Below are 20361 nucleotides of genomic sequence, written 5' to 3'. Positions count from 1 at the left end.
TGAGTCAACACTTGGCTTGATCTTCCTTGAATGATATGATCCACTCCATATCATCACATGACCTCTTTGGTCCATCGATTTTGACCTTGCTCGCTCTTCACCGTTGCCTCGGTCCATCGGCGCCAAATCTTGCCCAAACTTCACCGCCTCGCGGTCCCTCGCTTCAAAGCCTTAACTTGTCCTTCTCCATTGCAACCGGTCCATCAAGCCAAGCCTTGACTTGATCTTCTCTACTTTGGTCACATAACTCCATGTCATATCTCATATGCAATGAGTTCCTCCATCACACTATATGAGCATAGCATCAACCCTTAGCCATTTCTCCTCCATGGCACATGTCGCTCATACTAGTGTCTTTGTGTGGACTAATCTCCTGTGTATCTTGACATAAACACTTATTAGTCCACTTAAGTTGTCACTCAATTATCAAAACCAAACAAAGGCCTTTCAATATTGCAGTTAAAGATGCTACATCTACGCCTTGGCAAGCGCGAGCAGCGTTGAGCTGTCGATGGATTTGCATGTCATGCGGGAGGCTTGCATGCGCGTGTGCGAATGGATTTGCATGCAGGGGAGGTAGAGTGTGTCAGCCCGTTAGGCTTGCTTGCGTGGGAGATTACGACGCAGAATTAATCAGCCAGTGGCGTTAATCGAGAAATATTAACTCACGGGAGAGAAAATTACTATGTGTTTAACTATCTCCTTGGTGTGTGTACCCAGATGAAATACGACATCTAATAAAAAATGGAGGGAGGATTACTTTTCTTAACAGATGTTTAGTCCTTTCAATAATAAATGCATGCAAGCAGATGAAGACAAATTGATGATATCACTTACATGTAAGGGGAGTTCACAATCAAAAATATCTATAAATTTTAAATTTTGCGTCTAAATTAAATTACAATTGCACCATTATTTTTTTATAACAAGATCTTTAAAACAAAACATCACTTGCTTATGTTTGCATGATTTTTTTAAAAAAAATTAATACTAAATAATTATTTTCAACTACTGGGAACAAATATTTTAACAACATGAATAAATTATTATATTCTATGAACAGAAAATTAAACATGACAAATAGATAATAATGTACTACAAACAAAATTTTAATGAAAAATATCGCGAACAAATAGATCAATATTATAGAACAATTTAACCTACAAAGGGAATAAATAATTTAACATTGTGAACAAATTAGTTATATGCTGAAAAATAATTTTACATGAAGAACAAATGCAGCTACGTACGCGAACAATTTAATCTACACGGCGAATAAATAATTTGACATTGGGAATAAATTAGTTACACATAGAAAAATAATTTAACATGAAGAACAAATGCAACTACATAGTAAAAATATTATCATGAGCATGTATACACGTGCTAAACAAGTTAGTATATAAAGGAAATAATAATTTCACATACCAACTTATGAGTCTGCAATGCAAATAAATTAGAATACATTGTATGCCTCGTTCTTAAAATATGCACAAATAATTCTGTACTACTATAGCAAAAGATAAGTATAGATCGATTAACATGTGATTATATAAAAAATAAATATGGTTAATATAAATTATAAAATAATAAATTATAAATTCAGGTAAAAATTATGATGTGAGGTTCATAATCAGAAAATAAAATTAAGAGAGAATAATAAATAAAAAGATGAGGATAAATAAATTAAAATTAAATGGATGGAAGGAACTAGGAAAGAGAAAAAAGAACGGGAGAAGAAAATAAGAAATATAGAACATGTACAGAAAGAGAAAAGAAAAACAAAATGCTAGAGACCGCATAGCGAAAAGCATGTAAGTTGCGCTCGTCATAAAAAATATTAGAACTTGTCAGACTTCCCATCTAATCTGGAGAACAAAACGAACCACAATAATATATATTGGGCCGAATATGTCATCGAATTAGCCCAAAAGTGAGAGGTACTTCAGGCGATGGATCACTAGTTTGTAGCACGAGCGACACCTAGTCTCTCCGATTATATATCACTTGAAGCGATAGTTTTGAAACCGTCACCTGAAGCGCATACATAGATAGAATCTTGGGCTCTAATTAAGCCCATTTAAGATTGACTGTTTTGCATTATACTTTCATTTAAATAAAGAAAACCCTCTCAAAAAATTAAATAAAGAAAAAAGATTCTCTGCATGCAGAAGAGAAAAGAGATGACGTCACCTTTGTGTATGCAAACTTGAAACTAAAAAAAGCTATAAGTAATTGGGCATCCAAATTTAATTTGAATTGTACCATTATCTTTCTTATAACAAGATCTTTAAAATAAGAGCTCACTTACCTATGTTTGCACGATATTTATTAAAAAAATATTTTAATAAGTCGAACAAATGATTATTTTCTATGAATAAAAAGTTAAACAAAATGAACAAATAATAATATACAACAAACAAAATATAACAATCACGAACATTTGATTATATAGGATAAATAATAAAAAATGAATATTGCGAACAAATGAGTCAACATCACGGAACAATTTAATCTTCAAAGCGAACAAATAATTTGGTGTTGCGAACAAAATGGTTACACATAGATAAATAACTTTATTTGAAGTTAAATACATTTACATCACAAAAATTTATTTTTATAAACATATTTATACCTGCTAAACAAGTTAGCATATAGAGAGAGAAAATCATTTCACACACAAATTTATGAGTTTACAATACAAATAAGTTAGTTTACATTGAGTATCAATTATAAGTATATTTAAAATAAAGAAAGAAAATAGAGAATAAAAAGAATAAACGAGAAGCAAAGGAAAACAGGTTAAATACCCTCCATCCCACAAAAACAAATCACTTCAGGATTCAAAATTTGTCCCAAAAGCAAGTCATCTTACTCTATTTGGAAAGTGCATGTGCACACAAAAATCAATTAGTGCTAAATATGGATACGTAAATTGTCATTTTGCCTTTATGTTAGTTTGTCCTAAAATTCCTAGAATGACTTTTTTTTTGGAACGGGGTGAGTAGTGAAGAAATATTTAATGGAGCATTAGAAATAAAAGGAAAAAGAAAATTAATAAATAATAAGAGAAGAAAAGCTCCAGGGCCTTGCATGCATACGGAACGGAAGAAATAAATAGTAATAAAATAAAGAGAGGCTAAGATACAACCCTCCCTTTGCATGCATGCGGAAGGAAATGAATAAATAATAAAATAAAGAGAAGATGTAGTAGAATGCGTGTACAGTGTTGAAAAAATAATTACCATGAAAGAATATCCGCTTGAGTTTAAATAGAAAGAAAGTGTGTGTGTTGAGAGAGAGAACTAGAGCAAGAAAAAGTAACAAACAGAAGGAAATAAACAGAAAAGAAAGAACGGAATACTAGAACATGGCCAACTCGTTTGTAGCGCCGGCCATAATAAACAAATAAAAAAATAAAACAAAAGGAGGAGGAAAAAACATTCCAATGGCCGTTGCTCGCTCTCCGCGTGCTAACAGAAGCACAAAGCGCAGTAGCCGCTATTTTTTTATTGGATCAGATGTATGGTGTCCACGTAATTAATCAGCAAACATCGTAAGTCCATGACAGCAGAATATTTTTATGGGCCGAAATTACTCCCATCGTAAGCCCATCAATTTTCTTCAGGTGATGGAAACAAATTGTATCGCGCGGGCGATATATATAGCCCTGGCGGCCCGCGCCCGCCCCCAAGCTTTTCGTGACGCAAGGCCAAGTTTTTAGTACCAGGCCCAGCACCAAAACCCACCGACCGAACCCCATCGTACCCACCAGCACGAGAGAAGCATGAGCACCGGCGGCGCGGACAAGCCCGGCAGCGGCGGCGCCGGTGGCGGCGCCGTGAAGACGCCGTCCGACTTCCTCAAGTCCATCCGGGGCCGCCCCGTCGTCGTCAAGCTCAACTCCGGCGTGGACTACAGAGGTATCGCTCTTTCTCTCGCAGTCTCGCGCGCGTTTCTACACAGTGCGCCCAAACCCTAGCAAGAGCTGGCAGATCTGAAAACATAGTAGTACCTTTTCAGACAATGGAAAACATAGTATTATTGGGGGCTTTGCAGGTAGGCGCTAGCTGATTCCACCGATTTGGGGCGTTCGGTAACTGAAAATTTTCCACGAGTATATACAGTACCCCCGTGAGGCAAATAATTCTCGACTTCTCGAGTGTCTAGCTGATGAAGTCTATGGATACCCTTCTAAGTTCTTTTTTTCCTGTGGCCTGGATTAGTGATCATGGGATTGCTGTATTATCTTTGTGAACTTCAACCTTCACAAACGAAGGAGCACAGTGCTACAATTGTAGGACTAATGTGCCATGTAGAATCAACCAAATGGCACTTAGGTTTAGCTAGTTACAGTTATTGTGGTTACAAAGTGCCAAACTATTATGAAGTGTTGAAGTTTCCACCTTTTTGGCACAACTCCAGCTCTTATATTGACGCAGATGCAGGATTTGGACCCAGTATAATAAAATAAACTGGTTTAAGCATATGTATTTAGTCAAATAATAACAAAGTTGCTCAATCAAATGCCTTCAGTGTGCCCACACCTCCAGCTTCAAGAATCTCTGGAGCTGCTAGGGGTTGCAGTGTGATTTGAGGAAACAGAAAAGTAAGTCTGGCTACATTAGAAGAACAAAAACTAGGTTCCTTTTCTGCAATGGAGTTGTCTGTTGGGTATAAAAAAGCATGGCGTCCACAAGCTCTCTCAGCTCTTGCTCGAGCCTAGACAAATACAGTCAAGCTTGACCTAACCATACTTCTGTATTCTGATGATTTGATTGATGGTTTACTACTCAGTACTTATCTTTGGCACAATGCTCCAAAGCCATTGTGTGTTTTGACTCTGCAAACCCAAAGCATCCAAGACTCAACTTACAAACCCATTCACAATCATCAACCACAACTAGTGATAGACTAAGCCTAAGCTGTGGCAAGCCATGAGCTGCTCCTTTTGATTTTTCAAACAATTGTTACAAGAATGCTGTACATTTTGACACTCATACATCTTGGTAATTTATTTAAATGTACAAGTTTCACTATACATACAACTTGAGGATCTAACTTGCAATACTGTTGCACAATTCACAAATGGACTTTATAAGTAGGCAATTCTCTCTGGTTTGGCTGGCTCATGCCATGTGGATCAGATGATTGGGGTATAATGACCGAGTCTTCATGTAGGCATGGCCTTCATGCATGTTTCATCCTGATAAACCCGCATGTGCTTACTTTAAGAAAAAAAAAACTGAACCCTAGGCATGAATGCCACTCATTATAGAACATATGTCAATGGAAAGAACGAGCATGTTTGTAGCCTCAGTGAGATTCACTTCCATCATAGAAATACTCCATTAAAGTTGGTACTTCCAAAGCTGCATATTCAATTGTGTGGATTCAAGAATTTACTGTATCTTTTGATGAATGCTTGTTATGTGTGGTATAAAACAGAAGAGTAAAATGCACCGGGGGTCCTTAAACAAGTCGACCTGTTCTGTTTAGGTCCATGAACTTCGAAAATGTATTTTTAGGTCCACGATCTATTCAAGTGTGTCACTTGAGGTCCAAAACACCTCTGACCAGCGTTGACTGCCTACGTGGACCGCCATATCGGATCCAACATGGCCACAAGTCGCCACACGTGCCTCGCCGCCCTGCTGAGCTGCTCGCTGCTGTGCCGGCGTCCTTCCCAGCTCCCCTCCGGCGAACCCTAGCTCCCCCTCCTCTCCTCTCTCCCCATGCGACGTGCGGCGTGCACCGGTCTGATGCCGGCCCGCCTGGCCGCCGCCTGGTTTCGCGCGTGCCTCCCCTGCTCCTTGTGCACGCCGCTCCCCTGCTGCAGGCCCGCGCCGCTCTCGCTCCTCCACGCCGCGACCCGGCCACTGCTCCCAGGCCTCCTCACGCGCCTCCTGGCTCGCGCCGCTAGGCGGTCAGGCCCTGCTCCGTGCGCCTCCCATGCGCACGCCGTGCGTTGCTCTCCTGCGCGCGCCACCACGAGCTCCTTCCCCAACGCCGGCCACCATCGATTCGTCCTCTCCGGTGAGCCATACATCGATTCCTCGCACCCACGGCTCCTCCTTCCTCCCCTCTACCTATTTGAGCCCTCACCCGGCCCTTGGCCTCGTCGTGCAGAGCTTCCGGCGTTGAAGCTCCGCCCGCCGCCACCGTCCTCCATCGGGCCGCCTCCTCTCCGCCGCTACCGTCCTGCGCCCGGCCGAGGAGGCTCGCCGCACCCCCACACGGGCCATGCGCGCGCCATCCCTACCCCTGCTCGCCTCTCTTGCCGCCTCGCCGCTCACTGGCGGCAGGTCAAGGCGCCAGCAACGGCGCACGGCCCCGCGGCGGTGTGGTGAGGGCGGCAACACCTCCAGGTGGCGCGGACAGGGCTCCTCCCAGGGACGACGGCGGGAGGTCCTGCTCCTCCCCCTTCTATTGCAGGGGCGCAGCGGCCGGGGTCCTCAAATTCTCGGTCGCGGCATTGACGGCGGTGTGAAGACGGCGTGCAGGCTGGACGGCGGCCGTGCGCAGGCGAGTTGGGGGTGGCAGCGCGGGCGAGCCCGCGGCCGAGCAGCCGGCGACCGCGCGGGCGGCCACGAGGGCGCGCACAGGGGCACCAGGAGCGGCGGCCAAGCGACTGCGCGGCTTCGGCGGCCCAGTGGCGTGCGCGCAGGGCCGCGCAGGCAAGGCAGGGGCGATGCGAGCTGCCCCGGCCGGGCGGGTGAGGAACGGCGGCCTGACGGTGGTTGCGCCGGCGGGCAACGACGTGCGGCCGGGCGGCCAGCGCCCCGCGGCCGGCGACGCGCAGGGGCACGCACGGGGTGGCCTCGCGCGTGGCGTGCAGGGGCCGGCGGCGCTGCAGGCAAGAGGGAGCTGGCGGTTGCTGCAGAGAAGGAGGCGCAGGGGGTAGAGGCACGCGTGGCGACTTGTGGCCACGTTGGATCCGATGTGGCGGTCCACGTAGGCAGTCAACGCTGGTCAGAGGTGTTTTGGACCTCAAGTGACACACTTGAATAGATCGTGGACCTAAAAATGCATTTTCGAAGTTCATGGATCTAAACAGAACAGGTCGACTAGTTTAAGGACCCCCAGTGCATTTTAATCAAAACAAAATTAGGGGAGAACAAAATTCTTATTGACCTCGTCGTTTCCCATTGCTTAACAAGCATCAAAGGTGCACAGAAAGCAAATACGCCATTATCCCATGTTCTTGGTTCATTTTCCATTTGGTTCAATGCGACTTTTTGTCTAACGCAGTTCTTGTAGGAAAACAAAGTGTTGTACCAGCTACTTCACCTGACAGATTAAAAAATAAGTGTTGTATCGGCTACTTTACTTGACAGATTAAAAAAGTGTTGTATTGGCTACTTCACTTGACAGATTAAAATAAGTTTGTAATTAAATATATTGCCAACATTATATTTACGAAACTGTCCCCGTTAGACGAGCAATGTCATCATTTAATTGGCACAAAAATGACCAATAAGGCTATAGCGTGATTCCATTTGGAAAAGAAATATGCCTATGCCTACATCCAGTGGCAGTCTACTGGAAGCAGTATGTTGTCCTGTAACTTTAGTTTGCATAGATTCTGCAAAAGTGCTGCTATTTATCAGTAGGAGTGCGTGAGTTATGAATTGCAAAAAATGAAAGCAAAGTGATAGGTAAAGTTCTTGGATACTCTTACTTGCTCTGTTTTTATTGTTAAACCTAGTAAGCTTCTTTGACAGCTTATATGCTCTTTTCAGATCTCAATTTCTCGCTAAATGATTTGGTTGTGACTAGACACTTTGCAGTGTACAACCATAGATTTTAGGAATTTTTTGACACTGCAAAACTTATCACACACTACTCTCTCTTATAGATTTCATGCATATAACAAACTACACGTTGCATAACCATTTTCTTTGTTCTATTTCTGGACAGACTACAAGCATCACAGTTGCATTTTCTATTCCTGTGTTTTGCCCTTGCTTGACTGTAAACAGAATTTTGTGAAAGAGATGTAATTTGTGTGGAATAATTGCTTGATTAATTGGGAGATACACAGGTTACATATATAGGGCTGAGAATAGCTTGGGGCTAAAGGAAACCCCGAAACCAAATCTACTCAGGACTCTTAACTAACCATATCTCCCTAACCAAACACAGGGCCGGCCGGCTTATACATGCCTAGCGCAGGACCCACACACAAGTATATACAGAATCTGTCTAACACGCCCCCGCAGTCAAATCTTCGGGTGACCGAACATTAAGACTGGACCTAAACTCCGTGAAGACGGATGAAGGCAACCCTTTGGTGAAGATGTCGGTGAACTGAGATGTCGTCGGGACATGAAGAACATGCACATCACCAAGTGCAACACGCTCCCGAACGAAATGAAGATCGATCTCCACATGTTTGGTGCGCTGATGCTGAACGGGATTGGAGGACATATAGACAGCACTGATGTTGTCGCAGTACACCAAGGTTGTCTTGCGCAAAGGAGTGTGCAGCTCAGACAGGAGTTGGCGTAACCAGGTGGCTTCAGCAATTGCATTAGCGACAGCTCGATACTCAGCCTCTGCACTGGAGCGAGAAACAGTGTTCTGACGCTTGGACGACCAGGAGATCAGATTATCACCAAGAAAAACCGCATAGGCTGAGGTAGACTTGCGTGTATCTGGACAGCCAGCCCAATCAGCATCAGAGTAGACCACCGAATCTGACTGAGAAGAGGGGCGCAGGAACAAACCCATATGTAATGTGCCACGGACGTAACGCAGAATGTGCTTTAGAGCTGTGAGATGAGGCTCCCGGGGATCATGCATGTGAAGACAGACTTGCTGAACTGCATAAGAGATATCTGGCCTGGTGAAAGTAAGATACTGGAGGGCACTAGCAAGACTGCGAAAATCCGTGGGATCTGAAACAGGAGCACCATCAGCTGACAACTTGGGATTCAGGTCTACAGGAGTCGCGCAGGGCTTGCAATCTGCCATGCCAGCCCGATCAAGGATCTCAATCATGTACTGCCGTTGAGATAGAAAGAGATCTGAACCCACTCGTTGAACCTGCATGCCAAGGAACTGATGAAGGGAGCCAAGATCCTTCAGTGAGAATTCCTGTTGGAGAGAGGTGATGGTGCGCCTCAGAAGATCAGCGGAGGAAGCCGTCAAGACAATATCATCAACATACAGCAAAAGATAGACCACATTTTTGCCACGATGGTAGATGAACAAAGAAGTGTCTGACTTAGCTTCGACAAAACCAAGCTGCAGAAGATGTGAAGCAAACCGGCTATACCATGCACGAGGCGCCTGCTTAAGACCATAAAGTGAGCGATTAAGCCGGCACACATAATCTGGATGTGCGGAGTCCTCGAATCCAGAAGGCTGAGCGCAATAGACCGTCTCAGACAAATTGCCTTGCAAGAAAGCATTGTTGACATCAAGCTGATGAACAGGCCAGGAGCGTGATAGAGCCAGAGATAGAACCGTCCGAACTGTAGCAGGCTTGACCACCGGACTGAAGGTTTCAGCAAAATCAATTCCGGGACGCTGAGTGAATCCACGAAGTACCCAACGAGCTTTATAGCGCTCAAAAGATCCATCGGTCTTGAATTTATGCTTGAAAATCCACTTGCCGGTGACAACATTACACTGAGATGGTCGAGGAAGAAGATCTCATGTATTATTAGACAGGAGGGCAGAGTACTCAGCTTCCATTGTAGCACGCCAATTGGGATCAGCGAGGGCGGCACGATACGCCCGAGGAATCGGCGATAAGGGCGCCGCATGATACAGAGCCAGTTGGCGAATACCACGCTTGGCCCTAGTGACCATGCCATGTTGGTTGGTCACAGGGTTGACTCGGACGGCGCCATGAGGGAGGGGAGCAGCAGGTGTAGCCGTGACGGGCGCTGGAGCAGCAGGCTGAACCGCGGGACGCCGGGAGTACACCAAGCCAAAGCGGTGGCTGTGCAGCATTAGGACCACTAGGGGAGGATGAAGCCGTGGGTGGCGACGTTGCCGCGCATGGCGCAGCTGAAGTCGGTGAAGAAGCCGCGCATGGCGCAGCAGAGGGCGTCGTGGCCGCGCATGGCGCAGCAAAGGGCGTCGAGGCCACGCGTGGCGCAGCGGGAGACGTTGGGGCCGCGCGTGGCGCAGTTGGTGCAGGGACCGCAGGTGGCGTAGGAGGTACATCGCTGGGAAGGGTAGCAACCATGCGGGACTGCATGTTGCTTACGGTAGTACCCGCAGGCAACAAATGCGGTGATGGTGGAAAAGGAACAACCACCGGATTAGTGAACTCGTCCAAAAAATCGAAATCAGACAAGGTGGAGAAGGTGTCAGACTTAAGGCGGAGAGGGAAGGTCCATAAATAGTGAGAAAAATCATCAAGAATAACGAGGTAATATTTATGACCCGAGACGCTAGTAACTGGCGAGGTCCAGAGATCACAATGTATTAACTCAAAGGGGCGCGAGGCGCGGAATGATGACATGAAAGGGAAGACGAACATGACGACCAAGTTGACACGCATGACAAATAGAGTTGCTAGCACTTTTATTACAATGAATGGCGGAAGAGTGTGCTAATCTAGACAAAACTTTATGACCAGGGTGCCCGAGACGCTGATGCCAAAGCGAGGAGGTGCTGGATGCTAGGAGGGCGGATGCCGGAAGCTGCAACTGATAGAGAGGTCCGGAGCTGTTACATCTGACGATCTCGTTCCGAGTGGGAAGATCCTTCACAGAGCAACCAAAGGGGTCAAATTCCACAGTGCAGTTATTGTCGATAGTGAATTGACGAACGGAAATAAGATTCTTAATAAGGTTAGGAGAAACCAAAACTTTATTAAGATGGAGGTTATGTGGAAGGACAGTACTGCCGGTGGAGACCACGGGAAGGAGATTCTCATTGCCAACAATGATAGATGAAGGAGAGTGACTAGAAGGAACAGTGGAGGTCGAGAGTATACCAGCATCGGAAGCCATATGAGTGGTAGCACCGGTATCAAAATACCAATCTTGTTGCGGCGGCTGTTGGAGCGACATGGTCTGGAATTGGGCCGCTAGGGCCTGCTGATCCTAGCCCGGAGACAGAAGCGCAGCAGGGGAGAGAACACCCCACTGGCCAGTCCATTGGCCAGGTGGGCCGGCGACGTAGGTCTGGTGTTGAGTTGGAGGAGCGGCCTGCGGAGGCATCGGGGCCCGTGGACCCGGCCACATGTAGATCGCGCCGGTCCACGGGTTGTAGAAGCTGGTGCCGTTCGGTGGAGCCGTCGCAGGGGAGGAGCCGCCGCCGCCAGATGCGTTGCTGGAGGCGCCGCCAGCGGAGGAACCCCCGCCGCCGCCTTTGTTGAAGTGCTTGCCGCGCTGGAAGCCGCCGCCCCCGGAGTTGGACGCCGACTGTTGTGGCGTCTTCGGGGCGGAGTCCTGCTGGTGGGGTGGTCGAGGCGGCGCTGGGGTGGGTGGCTTGGATCCGCTAGAGCCGCCGGTGCTGGAGCCGGAGAGGGCGGTGAGGGCAGCGGTGGGGGGAGCTTTGGCCATGGTCAGCTCCTCGAGACGAAGGTGGTCGCGCACCTGGAGGAAGGGAGAGGGGTGCTGCGGCGAAGATGAAGACCAAGGGCGCTGAAGCGCTCATTGAGCCCACGGATGATGTTGAGGACGAGCGTCTCCTCGGAGATCGGTTGGCCGAGGTCCCGAAGATCTTCCGCCATGCGTTTGAAGTGGCGGCAGTAGTCGACGACAGAGAGATCGCCTTGGGAAAAGGCCCGGAACTCTTGGTCGGCGTAGAGAGCTCGGGTGGTACGGTTCCCAAGGAATTGGGACTCGATGGCGAGCCAGATCGCACGAGCGGAGGCGCCGCGCTCGGAGACAGAGTCGGCGAGATCGTCGGAGATGGCGCCGAGCAGCCAGGTGCGGACGACACAATTCATCCGCACCCAGGAAGAAGCAGGGGCGACGGCGTCGGAGAGAACATGGCGTTCCAGCGAGTACTTTCCGAGGACGTCAAGGAAAGGACTCCTTCCAGCGGGCGTAGAAGGTGGAGTTGACATACAGGAGCAGCGGGACGAGAGTCCGGATGTTCTGGACAGAGACAGCTTGCGCATGGAGATTGAGGAGGACGGCGGCCTCCTGTTGGAGAAGAGTGGCCTGGAGGTCGATGTCGTCTTCGCCATGGTGGAAGGCGTCGGCGTCATATTGGAGGGCGCGGCCGCGGCATGTTCGGCAGCAGCGCGCTCCTGCGCGGCACGGAGACGAGCGGCGGCGGCATCGAGATCGGCTTGAGCGGAGGCGGCCTCCCGCTCAGCTTCCTCGGAGCGGGCCAGAGCAGCAGCTCGGGCTGCCTCGGCTGCGCGTGCTTCCTCGTCGCGTGCAGCGTCGGCAGCAGCCTTGGCGGCGTCATCGTCGCCAGAAGTCATGGCGCTAGGCCGGGCGGGCGCGCAAAGTGCAGCGCCGGCGGGCAGCGCAGAGGCGCGCTAGGAGTAGCGCCGGTGAGGTGGGGCGCGCGTACAGCGGCGCCAGCAGCGGAAGGAGAAAACCTAGTCTCGTGATACCATGAAAGAGATGTAATTTGTGGGGAATAATTGCTTGATTAATTGGGAGATGCACATGTTACATATATAGGGCTGAGAATAGTTTGGAGCTAAAGGAAACCCCGAAACCAAATCTACTCAGGACTCTAACTAACCATATCTCCCTAACCAAACATAGGGCCGGCCGGCCGGCTTATACATGCCTAGCGCAGGACCCACACACAAGTATATACAGAATCTGTCTAACATTTTGTTTCATGCACGTTTCCATTATATCTATCCTAAAGTCATTTTATTTCATACATTTGGCCCTTGGCGTGTCTTTGCTTGATGATAATTAGTGTGCATGGTAGCTCTGAATGATATCAAATGCTGACAACGAAAATTAGCATTTCCAGGGCTCTTTTAAGACCAGCTGATTTACTGCCAGTTTCACTAATTTTGTTTTTCTCCAAACTCTTCTGTTGTTCAGGTATTCTGGCTTGCCTGGACGGTTATATGAACATTGCGATGGAGCAGACCGAGGAATACGTAAATGGTCAGCTGAAGAACAAGTATGGCGACGCCTTCATAAGAGGCAACAACGGTACGTCCTGGATTTCAGAATTCATCTCTCTGTATGCGTCTTCTCCCACGAGTATCATTTCACCATCCCCTCCCATTTTACAGTCAGCTTATGCGTATGTATCCTGACGCTTGTTGCCTGAATGCAGTTTTATACATCAGCACATCAAAGCGGACAGTCACTGATGGCGCATAGACCCAAGTGGAGCCCTCCCGTTTCTATCGTGTAACTCCAAAGCCATTAACTTGGTTGCACTCTGACTCGATCCTACCTTTCAATCTCTGTACTTGCTGTCTGAAGTCTGGGAAAGGGAAGATGTATCAGATGCTATTCTTGATGTAACTGGCATTTAGCCTTCACCGTATCAGCTTTTGGGATATAGATTAGATTTGTGTTTGCTGGTCGTTGCTCCGTGCGCCAGTGTCGTTTAGGCGTTAATGCTTTGGATCAACTATTTTGATTCTGTGATTTGTGGTGGGTTTCAAACTCATGTGGTTGATCTACCGGCGGTGTCAGCCGTTCAGTGGCCGTGAAGCAGTGTCAGCCCCTACGGGCTACGGCACACCACCCTGGTGGTGTGTGGGCGTGTGGCTAATTAGCACTTGTTAAAACAATTATTAAGGGCCAGCCTTTTAGCCATGTTTGGGATGCCTGCAAAATAGGCCTAAAAGCCCAACAGCTGCAAAACAGCGGTGGTGGAGAGTGATAGTACCACTGAATGTGTGCTATGCTTTGTGTGATATATTCTGATGATGCCGTGACCTACATTAGAATATCTTTATATAACTTTTGAGGCAAGTGAACTTCAGTTGAAATGCTAGCAGTTTATTCAAATTTGGCATTCAGTCCGGGGTGGAGAGGCATCATCCACTGTCCATATACCTAGCATGCGTGCAGACCACCAAATATGGAAACCTCAGTTCACCTCAGTACCTCACCCTTCAGTTGGGCGGCTAGGTGTGCCATCACAGGACCAACAACACTTGGCAATGGCAACCAATTTTGACACCTTGCGGCCTTCTTGCATGGCCCAACCTAGCCACCTAGGTCATGTTCGGCCTGCATCACTAGCGTAAACATGTCTCCTCTCCTGTTGCCGTGTTTTCTGTTGCAAAATGGAGCATACTCAGCTGATTTTTTTTGAAGGGAACATACTCAGCTGATTGATTTTTATAGTAAAACTTATTCTAGGATTCAAAATTTATCCCAGCAAATAAGTTATTTTACCTTCTTCAGAAAGTGCATATGCATGTACTGCTAAATATAGGTAATAATAGGGGCAAACATAGTCATTTTACTGTCTTGTTAATCTGTCCTAAAATTTCTAGAATAACTTATATTTTTGGAAGAAGGGAGTATGCGCTCCTATTTTAGTTGTCTGAGCATTGGTACCCAATAGTTTTAGGCTTTTAGCTAACTATTTCCAATTGTATAGTGTGTATCTGTATATAAGTGATCCTAAAAATAATAAAAGGACTCCCACTTGGACATATACATTGCTAGTGATGAATAAAAGATATGGACAGATATATACATATATGAATACAAATACTTATTTTTACTTGGATTCGGATTCCGATACGAGTATGTCAAATGTGTCTAGTATTGATGTCCATTCTATTCGTATATCATGTATTCCACTTAGGTATTCGGGTACTGATACGGTACAGATATTGAATATCCGAACACGGCTATTCCATTTAACCTTTAAATCCTTATACAGTCGGATGGACAGACAGATAATATTCATACCAATTTCACCCCTAAGGCTAAGGCCCTAACCATTGCCGAAGGACGAGCACAGCGGGATGAGGTGCACAAAGTGGCCTTGGAGTGCTGCTTGCCTGACCGTGGTGCTCTCTCATCAATCATCATCCGGTCTCAAGTCACGCCTGCCTCACTCAATCTCGCACAGCACCGCTGTCCGCACAAAGGGACACACTTCCTATCCTTCCTTTGTGTTTCCTTTTTCCCTTTTTTTTGTTTCTTAAAGAGAGAATGGATAATTTATCAATGCACGCTGATGGAGATTTATCCGGGGTCACTTTCTTTTTCATGTTCAACGAGCAATACGTTCATCTGCCAAATATTTGTGGCCACAATCAGGTCTCGAGGGAGGGCCATACGGATAAGACCGACCATTAGTGTTTCCAGCGATGCGTGTCACTGAGATCGTCCATGCTGTTGTTGTACCCCTTGTGGATTCATCAGCCTCAGCAGCTCCTGTACCGTCTGCTGGATTAATTCTCGAGACAACGCATCAGTTATTCATGCCCAATCCTGTTTTCTTTTCCCTGTCCTCTCCTCTCCCACCTTTTTGGTTTGCCACCACCTAATGAAGTGCAGAAATCGCACCGTGCTGAACAGTGAGTGCCTACTTGGATATTTGCTGCAGCACGTGATGCCAGGAGCTCACTACATGCTTGGATACAGCATGTGCATCAGCGCAAAGATCTCATCTCTGAATGAGGCACAAAGATCTCATCTCTGAATGAACCAACCGATCGATCAAATCCAAGTAATTCAGGTATACAGCCAACACAAACAGTACAAGGTGAAAGACAGAAGCATCCACTGCTAGATATAGCATTAAACTTCCCAGAAGCATCCGCCGCTAGATATAGCACTAAATTTTCCGAATCACTTACCCAAGTTCAATCAGAGTCTACAATTATCAGATCCAACATCATGGTGACGAATTACTATAAGATTAAAGGGAATACAACATCATAAGTAAAACAGGTACACGACTTCGGGGTACATGGGCAAGCCTAGCAGCTCTTTCCCTCGAGACTCAAACTCGACTCCGTATGCAGCACATACCGTCGCCTTACAGAGTAACAACACAAACAAGTAACGCCTGCACCGAAGTCATGAGGCTCCTACCTTCTGCCGACTAACCACCTCACCAATGCCGCAAGAGGCCTCCTCCCAGTGACCATTTAATCTATGTGGCGTTTGTGTAGTGATAAAATCAAATGTCAGAAATGCCTAAGAATTAAAAGGGTCAGAAGTACGTCACATAAGCTGTTTGTCTTGGCAGTATTGTCCAAGTCATCAGCCAAAAATAAGATGACGCAGTAGAGCTTTAGAGACCAACGTGTGCTGGCATGTTGTCACTAATTAAGTGTGATCTGACAATTTTGACATCCAGCTAGCTATCTTCAGCTTTCAGAGTTGCCACCACCTATTTAGCAGTCTGCACCGCCGCATCTTCCTTGACCTCTGTAATAACCTTAAGAAGATCAACCGGAGTAGCAGCAGGATCAAGCTCATGACAACCTTTCGGGGCATTGTTGCCCTCGTCACCGGTCAGAAGACGAGAAGGAACTCGATGTGAGAACCGGAATAGCTCTTCCTTCGGTATCCTCCTGACCTCCTTGTGATCCACGTGTCTATGGAAGACAGCTTTGAAACCGGCAACTTTCAGCAATGGGATGACAGTAAGCCCTTGCTCCTCGGTGAAATCATCAATAACCTCTACTATCTCATACTTATATATCACATCATCAGGCGTAAGCTCATTCCAATCAGGAGACCAGTTCCGGTACAAAGCCCATGTATCCCCTTTCTGAGGAACAATCCTGATTATCCCACGGGGACCTTTAGTCCAGTTGACTTTGTGTGAAAAAATGTTGACTGTTTCAGTGATTTGATATCTACCGACCCTGAAATCGCCACATGTCTTTTGGAAACCAGAGGCAACCCAGTTTATAGGTGCCAGTTCAATATTGGACTTGGAGTTGAGAAAACTCATGCGGATCCTGAAAGGCTTCATAGAAAGAACTTTCTGAACCATTACATATAGACGAGGCATGCCATCCTCGCTGTCATATGTAGCCCATACTTGATCACTATCAAAAGCTCTTTCTGTTCGATCTTTGTCAAAATCATGGAAGTCGGGGTCGGGGACATCAATGGACACAGGCACGCGCCTCTGCTCCGAATTAGTGTCATCCATGCCGGGCACTTGGGTGTCAACACTTCTTGAGTTGCATAGCTTGACTCCCTTGCCAGGTTTGTCAGAGAGGACACCGTTGACCTTAATGTTGTTTTCACAAGGATATAGCTTTCCTTCTGATCTTCTTTTCTCTGCGAACCGTGAAGAAGATGAGATGTTCAGCTCTTGCAATTTTTCACGGAGAGCTGCCTTGGCTTTCTCAAGAAGTAGACCTCGAGTATCAATCTGGGCAATCTCACCCAGAATATTAGCTCTTCTTCCACTCACTGCAGATCTGAACCTTTCCACCGAAGTACCATTGACCCGTCCCACATCAGTGAAAGCAGCAGCGGGTTCTGTGCTTGCAGCAACTGTTTCTTTGTTATCGCCACCATAATCCATTGCAGTGTAACCATCATAATTATGCCTTCTCCGCTTTGAGAAGCGACCACGCCTTGAAGAAGTTTTCTCATGGACATATGTGTTGCCACTTGCAGAATAGTTGTAGCTGTAGCTCTCATCATTCTTTCTTCTCTGTTTCTCTGAGGTCTGTGTGCTATAAACATTAGTACCAGCTGCAGAAGCTGTCTTGGAGTAATGATTCCACTGGAAGCTTTGATTGTTGTAGGAATCATAAGTACTATCTTGCTGGTACCCCCCCATTTCCTGTTCCTGGGATGCTAGAAGTCCTGCTTGTTGAGCCATATGAATGCTTGGTGGAATTGTGGTTCTGCTGTGTCTGCTGCTTGGTTGACCAGGAGAATGACGAACTGCTCCCATTGCAAGGGAATCCAGTCTCTACCGCCAAGAATGCATGATGGCAGTTTGGGCACAGTAGGTTATGGTTAAGATAAATTCTTAAATACTCATACTGCATCCGACAGCGGTTGCAAGATGTCCAGAATGTATCAGCCCCAACAGGACGAGTAGTAGCCTCAGCTGCGGCTGCGGCTGCGGCGGCGGCAGCTGCAGCAGCGGCATTCTTTCGAGCTCTCTTGTTTGCCTTCTTATCATAAGTACAGATGCCATTGGTTGCGCTGACAACAGAATGATTTCTCCGCTTCTCATCGTAAAGCATCTTCCTGCCATTATCAGACAACACACCCCATGCCTCAGAGATCAGTTTGAAGGCCTCCTCAGCACCAATTGACTTGTTCTTGTCGGGGTGCAGCAACAGAGCTAGCTTCCTATACTGCTTCTTCACTTCCTCTTCATCTGCAAAGGCACCTAGAGACAATATCCGGTACCAGTCACACTCTCCATCAATCTTGGACTCAGCTGCAAGATGAACTTCTAGTGTGGACACCATCTGAGATATGCCTTCGAGCGACGGGCAGAGAGTCTGAGCCTTGATTGCGTACTTCCGAGCACCCCTGATGTCATGGTCACGGAACTTGTTCTCAGCAACACCTTTGGCTTTCAGGGCCTCATCCATATTGCACTCCTCACTCATCTGCACCTTTGGATTCGATTGTCAAACAGACTAATTTGAGTGGGAGCAACGAACCCCAAGAGCAACAACTGGACAAGAGTTAAGTATGCACAGCTCCTCATTGAATCTTCATTTCCATGGCCTGCAATGAAGTACAGACAGCCAGGTTAGAAATCTCGACGGTAGGATCAAAAGGAAAGAGCAATCAACATAACAGCATACTATACTACGAAACATAACGATCCGCTGAACTGTGAGCATGTAACGAAGCACTAAAGAGTCCCCAGAAATGAGAGCTACCAAGTTTGAACTAATCATATCAGGAATTAAAGCAAAGTAGAAGCGAGCACTCTTTACTTAAATCATACTATCTATAGTCCCAATTCTTGGAGAACTGACATTGCACAGTACAAAGTTCAGCTCAGACAAAACTACTTTGTTTGGAGCATGTACTGAGATCCACTACACCACTAACTTCGAACTCCTCAGGGCCCCAACTGCACTTCTCACTCTTGATCTGCAGCTGCTATTAGCAGATCAAGAGCAAACACCAAACCAACTACCCCAAAAAGAACGGCCAAGATGATGATTGGGTCTTTCACATCAGCAAACAGAGCGAAAGATCCACGCTTTCTCCATAAAACCGACAGAATCTCGAACCACACCCACAGAAACAGCTCAAAAGACCCCAGCGAAATGAATAAACCAAGTCCCTTGGAGGGGCCCCCAAACCAGCTCACGAGCACCCCCAAACCCATCTCGAATCGAGCCAAGAAACGCCTCGATCAGCGTGATCCGCAGCCTCAAGAAACCAACCCAGCAGCGGCCCCAACCCCGGAGGCCACGAATCGGGAGCTCCCCCGCGAAACCGGGCCCAAACCCTAGGCGGCCGCCAGATCTGCCGCGCCAGGCGGCGGCCGGCGGCGAGACGCACCTCGACTGGAAGCTGACAGCGAGAGGGATCGAGTGGGGACTCACCCGCGCGGGATCGGCTCCGGGAGGGGCGCGAATTCGGGCGGAGCGGCGGCCACGAGCGCCCCCAAAATTGCGAATTTTTTGGGCCCCCGAATTTTATTTCGGGGGAGGAGGAGGAAGCTCGAAAAAACGAAGCTTTTTTAGTCAAAGCCTCCAAAATTTCGCAATACACAATAGCAATGTGCTGAGAAGGGTCATGTAGTCGCAGCTGCAGTAGGAGTAGAAAAAGAGTAGGTCAGGACATGTGTGTGTCCTGTAAAAAGGGAAATAAATTATTCCAGCTCTGGATTTCGTTTGCTCCAAAAGTTTCAAACTTTGCCCCTATTCTGCGCCCCAAATTAAATCCGGTAACAGTGCCGGCCCCAACGCAGGGTTCAGCCCTAATCAGGGGCTTTCTTGGGATTTCAACCTTTTTTTTCTGTTTTCTGGGAAGAGCTCTATCTTTCACAAAAGTATTAGGGCAACCAATATGGTTGCTGAATTTAATTTGGGGATTAGGAGACTAATTACTGTTTGCAGCTGGAGATTTCAGACCACCGCAGGGGTACTCCACTATGGGAAATGGCTCTGTTGTCCTTCATGCGGGACCCACATGGCTCACACATACAAAGGCACTCATGAGGTAATTTGCTTGCGTACAGGTATGTGATATACTAGTCGTATACGTGTGTACGTGACCCTTTATTAGGGGCTATTTGTGTAAAATCACGTCAGTGGGGGTAACCTAGTTCTGGTGTTAGAGCCACCAGATGCCAGGGACATTTCAGGGATTTCCGGTGCAATAATGCTTAGGGTTAAAATCACAACCACCAGCCACAAAAAGGTTCTTCTAACCGTAGTTTTTTTTCCCACCACCGAAGATACCTTGTGTACATATGCCTGTGTGTGAGAACCCTTTTTCCCCAGTGTGGGACCCACTCCCCTTGTTACTA

The 20361-nt window shown here is 47.0% G+C and overlaps 1 protein-coding gene and 1 pseudogene across 2 annotated transcripts; one reads left to right on the top strand and one right to left on the bottom strand.

Annotated features, from left to right (window-relative positions):
- The first annotated feature begins 3705 nt into the window (after window positions 1-3705).
- LOC120640746 (U6 snRNA-associated Sm-like protein LSm6) lies at window positions 3706-13502 on the top strand. Its single transcript, XM_039916666.1, has 3 exons — window positions 3706-3923; window positions 12990-13103; window positions 13231-13502. Exons 1-3 carry the CDS (start codon window positions 3788-3790, stop codon window positions 13275-13277), a joined length of 297 nt encoding a protein of 98 aa, XP_039772600.1. The 5' UTR covers window positions 3706-3787; the 3' UTR covers window positions 13278-13502.
- A 2164-nt stretch (window positions 13503-15666) lies between these two features.
- LOC120640745 lies at window positions 15667-19649 on the bottom strand (annotated as a pseudogene). The gene is made up of 2 exons (XR_005661978.1): window positions 19433-19649; window positions 15667-18596 (listed from the first exon to the last, which is right to left on the bottom strand). The product of XR_005661978.1 is annotated as an uncharacterized LOC120640745 (transcript).
- Between the last annotated feature and the right edge of the window lie 712 nt (window positions 19650-20361).

Source organism: Panicum virgatum, chromosome 7K (genome assembly GCF_016808335.1).
Source record: "Panicum virgatum strain AP13 chromosome 7K, P.virgatum_v5, whole genome shotgun sequence".
NCBI lineage: Eukaryota > Viridiplantae > Streptophyta > Magnoliopsida > Poales > Poaceae > Panicum > Panicum virgatum.
This window is presented reverse-complemented; position numbering and strand designations above follow the sequence as displayed.

Excerpts from the sequence above, each read along its gene's own strand:
- LOC120640746 (XM_039916666.1), top strand. The coding sequence starts at position 3,788 with ATGAGCACCGGCGGCGCGGACAAGCCCGGCAGCGGCGGCGCCGGTGGC. Across the intron at positions 3,924-12,989 it reads CTCCGGCGTGGACTACAGAG|GTATTCTGGCTTGCCTGGAC; the intron begins GTATCGCTCTTT and ends TCTGTTGTTCAG. Across the intron at positions 13,104-13,230 it reads CTTCATAAGAGGCAACAACG|TTTTATACATCAGCACATCA; the intron begins GTACGTCCTGGA and ends GCCTGAATGCAG.